A 5,000-nucleotide genomic window follows, 5' to 3' on the forward strand; every position below is an offset into this window, starting at 1 on the left:
ACAAGCACGGGGCAGCATCAGAGTTGCAGCCTGCAGACATCCACTTAATACCAGGAAGTCAACGCGTGGATTTTGAAAGTATTTTATTCCGCGATTTTCTCTTAGTGGCGGCGACACTGTGCCAGCACCACAGCACTGTGGTGTGTTAACAAGTGGAGTTTCCTAAGTCAGTGCAGTTTCACTCACTCCAATCTGGCAGCCCGCCCCACCCCGTACAAAGAGGAAGCAATGGTTGGAAGTATACAAAATGAGTCACTGAATCCTCTTCATGCGTCGTTTATTTAGTTTGCACTGCGCTCACTGCCGCCGCCGTGGTGTTGATCAAAAATAGATCAGATAAGATAAGATAACACTTTATTGATCCCCTGGGGGGAGGTTCAGGTGCGGCAGCAGCAATCGGCAGAACAATGCCAAGGAAAGGAATTGTCAGAAGTCGTCAACGCTATGCCAGTGTTTATACAAGTCCACACCCAGCAAAGTCAACGTACCACTTTGAGGTAGTTTTGAACACCCTTTTCAGAGCCAAATCAGCTCTATGGGTGGACAAAAGCCTCTCCAGGTTGACACTGTCAAAATCAACATGTATTCAAACTGGAAAATGTACTAATTAAATTGAGAATTTGACAACGCATGCCTGTAATCAGCTGAAAAGTCATTCTGTAAATGTAACAGTATGAACATTTAACAAGTGTTGATTTTTCATCATTCCATCATTTAGAGTCGATAGCTGTAGACTAGACTAGTCTTTTATCTACTCGGCTCTGGAGTGAAGGTTCAAAATCATTAAAAGTTTTACAATTAATTCTGACGGCTGTGGACTTATAATATAAACACTGGCAAAGTGCTGCTGTGTAATGATGATTTCACAGAACACAATGATTTCACAGAAGACAGAAGTAGGTTTTGCTTTCGTCTCGTGCTGACCTCAGATCACACAGTTTGGCTTTCGTTTTTTTCGCCTTGAGTGAGCCGTGACGATGTCGTGACTTTTGCCCGCGTTCAGTGTCTGGGTTTTGTGTTTCTTAGTATTGTGGTTCTCTGTCTAGTCCTTGTAGTGTGCCATGCTGTTCTCTGTTTGCCCCAGCTGTATCTGATTTGGAATCACCTCCCCATGATTATAGAGCAGAGGCCGTTTATTACAGAGACTGCTCAACCAGAGACTTTTCAATATAGAGACACCTCAACTTCCAGCCATTTTCTGTATCTGTGCCACTGCCATGCCCACTTAGTAGACTGCTCAGCCAATGAAGTTTCATACCATTGGCAGACACAGCTAATCACATGCTGATGACCATGCCCATTTAGGAGACCGGAAGAGTGCAATTTCTTACTATTGGCGGAGCCTGGAGTCTCTAAATGATCCATCTCTGGCTCAACTCCAGTCCAATTCCTGTACCTGTATAGACGTGTGTGTGCACACACAAAAAAATAATCAAACACGCTTTGACCACATTCTCACTCTGGCTTGCTTAAAGTCCCTGGAAACCAGAAATAATTTTTTATTATTTAGCATTTTGAGTTCATCACATCACAGGAACCTATGTTAATAAGCCACCAGCCAAATTTGAACGATGATGAACGTCGCAAAGTATATAAATTTAGGTTTGATAGTCATGGCAAAAGTCATGAGAATCATTTTTATTTTAGAGTGTATTTTCTCCCGCGGACTGTGTGGGCGTGTCCCGTCTGCAGCAGAGGAGACCTGCTGGAGGAGACCTGCTCGGAGGAGACCTCTCTCTCCGTTAACGGAGAAAGAGAGAGAGAGAAGGAGAGAGAGAGAGAAGGAAAGAGAGATGGAATGTGGGTGTGTGTGTGTTCGCGCGTTGCTCGACGCATAGCACAGACAGAGAGGGTTTACAGAGAGGAAGAGATCTCTGCGCTGCGAGTGCACAGCACTACTGTGTGTGTGTCAGTGTGTGTGTGCGCACGTGCGTGCATGCGTGTGTGTGATTCGATTAAATCTTATGACGTGATAAGATCATGCATTTTAGCACCGTGCGCACCGCTCTCTTCAATGAGGAAATGGAAATCCAGACCTTGTAGAAAAGTGGCGATTTTAAGGCTTTGGGTTGAAAGTAATGGCTCATACTTTCTGAGCCACACAATTACTCACATAAGACCCTAAATAACATAGTTAGAACGTTTTTGTGGATTTTGGTTTCCAGGGACTTTAAGAACAATACAGATGTGGGACAATTTTAAGATAGCCAATTTTATTACCAGAAGTTTAAATTATTATTATTATTTTTGTATCTAACTCATAAAAAGAATCACCATATTCTGCAAGTTGTATGTTATAGTTTGTGTGTTATAGATTGTGTTTCTTATCCCAGCACTAGAGAAACTTCCAAACAGGACAGTAGAAACACCAGAGAATCTGTTTCATCCACTGATCCATATCTTTAAAAGTGTATGTTTCAACCAGCAATAATCACATGGCACACTACATGTATATGGAATAATCACATGGCACACTACATGTATATGGAATAATCACATGGCACACTACATGTATATGCAATAATCACATGGCACACTACATGTATATGCAATAATCACATGGCACACTACATGTATATGCAATAATCACATTGCACACTACATGTATATGCAATAATCACATGGCACACTACATGTATATGGAATAATCACATGGCACACTACATGTATATGCAATAATCACAGGGCACACTACATGTATATGCAATAATCACATGGCACACTACATGTATATGGAATAATCACATGGCACACTACATGTATATGCAATAATCACATGGCACACTACATGTATATGCAATAATCACATGGCACACTACATGTATATGGAATAATCACATGGCACACTACATGTATATGCAATAATCACATGGCACACTACATGTATATGCAATAATCACATGGCACACTACATGTATATGCAATAATCACATGGCACACTACATGTATATGGAATAATCACATGGCACACTACATGTATATGCAATAATCACATGGCACACTACATGTATATGCAATAATCACATGGCACACTACATGTATATGCAATAATCACATGGCACACTACATGTGCAATAATCACATGGCACACTACATGTATATGCAATAATCACATGGCACACTACATGTATATGCAATAATCACATGGCACACTACATGTATATGCATAGCTGATGAAGTTGTCTACCTAGGGTTTTGGCCTGTATCAGTACTGGTGATACTGCAGTTCTCAAGTCTCTAGAAAACATGTGAAACTGCGGGTAGAGGGGAACGGCTCAGTGTGAAAACGCTCGCACAGTATTGTTTCTCTGCCAGTCGGTGTCTTTCTGGTAATTGTGTGTGTGTGTGTGTGTGTGTGTGTGTGTGTGTGTGTGTGTGTGTGTGTGTGTGTGTGTGTGTGTGTGTGTGTGTGTGTGTGTGTGTGTGTGTGTGTGTGTGTGTGTGTGTGTGTGTGTGTGTGTGTGTGTGTGTGTGTGTGTGTGTGTGTGTTATAGGTCATAGATACCTTGTCCGTGCTGTCCCATGCTTCTGTTGCTGTGCAAAAGGGATTACAGTAAGTCATTTCATTGTGTATTGTTTTTTTTTCTCTTCTCATTTCCAACTTTTAGTCCAAATCTGCTGCTTGTCTCGTGTATTTTATTTCTCCCAACAGAATGAGTTAGTAATGTGAGGGGATGGGGGGGGGGGGGGGGGGGGGGGCTTATATAACAGACTTGTTTTCCATTCACCATTTTTTGGGAGATTATAGAAATTAGGCAAGATAATAATGTATATTATTCACTCACTCGACCACAAATGTCATGTTATTGTCATTCTCCCTCTACAATACGTTCTTTCTTCCTTTACCTGCCCCCCCCCCCCCCCCTCGCCTCTAGGCCATTTCCATTGGCAGGATGTGCCCTTGATGAGGAAATCTACAGCGGCCTGTCTGACCAGATAGAGTGAGCACCTTTCTCTATTCTCAACAGCATTATGATGATATTTCTGTGTGATGATTACTACACAAAACATATTCACATTATGCAAAGGAGGACAAAGATCCTTCCTATCATTTTGTAGAATTTGATATGCTCATTTGAACTCCCAAACTCAGAAGATTTCAGACCCCTCCGTCTGTCTACCTCTATTTATTAAAATATTTTCTGGCCAAGCCATATGCAAAAAAGACCAGAATAACTACGATGATATCAGTGATGGGCAGCTGGGTTCAAGCCACCATGTTGGCGAGCATCTGCCCTGCTGAAGTGCCTTTGAGCGAGACACTGAAGCCCTTCCATCTCTGACCTCTCTGACCTCCCTGTGGAGGGGGGGGGCAAGTGAAACTCTGGATTAATATCACAATATTAGGATGAAGATGACAACAGTGGTGATAATGACTGAGAAAAAGATGCTGATGTTAACAATATTGATGATCTTGTGTGTGTGTGTGTGTGTGTGTGTGTGTGTGTGTGTGTGTGTGTGTGTGTGTGTGTGTGTGTGTGTGTGTGTGTGTGCGCGTGTGTGTGTGTGTGTGTATCAGTGACACAGTGGACGAGGACGATGACCTATATGAGTTTGTGGAGGATGAGGAGAATGAAGGGGACGAGATCTATGAAGACTTGATGAGAGACGATGAACCTCCAGAAACAGTGAGTGGTTCATTATATTACACCAACGCTGCTTCAAACAGGAAGGACCATTTGGGCTTTCGGTTGGAAACAGACAACCTGTCCGCGGCTCAGGTCTGTTTTTCACATGTAGGCTATGATAACCCACTACAGCAGAGCTCAGCGCCTGCGTGCGTCCTGGCTGGCCAGATTGTAATGACAGAGAGAACTTAATGTATAAAATGCAGGTGTAAATGCACTTTAGATGTATTCATTCAGTCACCCACAACCTCCATAATCCACATGTCCAGCCACGCAAATCGAAATAGGCTTTTGTCAGTGAAACAAACTGGTGCAGAGGCGCAAAGCAAGAAAGTACATTACTCACGTAGGCTACTCAATTTATTTACATAC

At 42.5% G+C, this 5,000-nt stretch overlaps 1 protein-coding gene across 3 annotated transcripts in view; it reads left to right on the forward strand.

The window, feature by feature from the left end:
• vav1 (vav guanine nucleotide exchange factor 1) overlaps nt 1-5,000 on the forward strand; it is a 31,767-nt gene that overhangs the window by 8,565 nt on the left and 18,202 nt on the right. For all 3 annotated transcript variants that reach the window (XM_083656222.1, XM_083656224.1, XM_083656223.1), the window contains exons 5-7: nt 3,495-3,553; nt 3,876-3,941; nt 4,520-4,628. In XM_083656222.1, coding sequence (XP_083512348.1) covers nt 3,495-3,553; nt 3,876-3,941; nt 4,520-4,628 — 234 coding nt within the window. The remainder of the gene's footprint in view (nt 1-3,494; nt 3,554-3,875; nt 3,942-4,519; nt 4,629-5,000) is intronic.

The sequence above is a fragment of the Poromitra crassiceps genome, assembly GCF_964638095.1.
Source record: "Poromitra crassiceps genome assembly, chromosome: 19".
Taxonomy (NCBI): Eukaryota; Metazoa; Chordata; class Actinopteri; order Beryciformes; family Melamphaidae; genus Poromitra; species Poromitra crassiceps.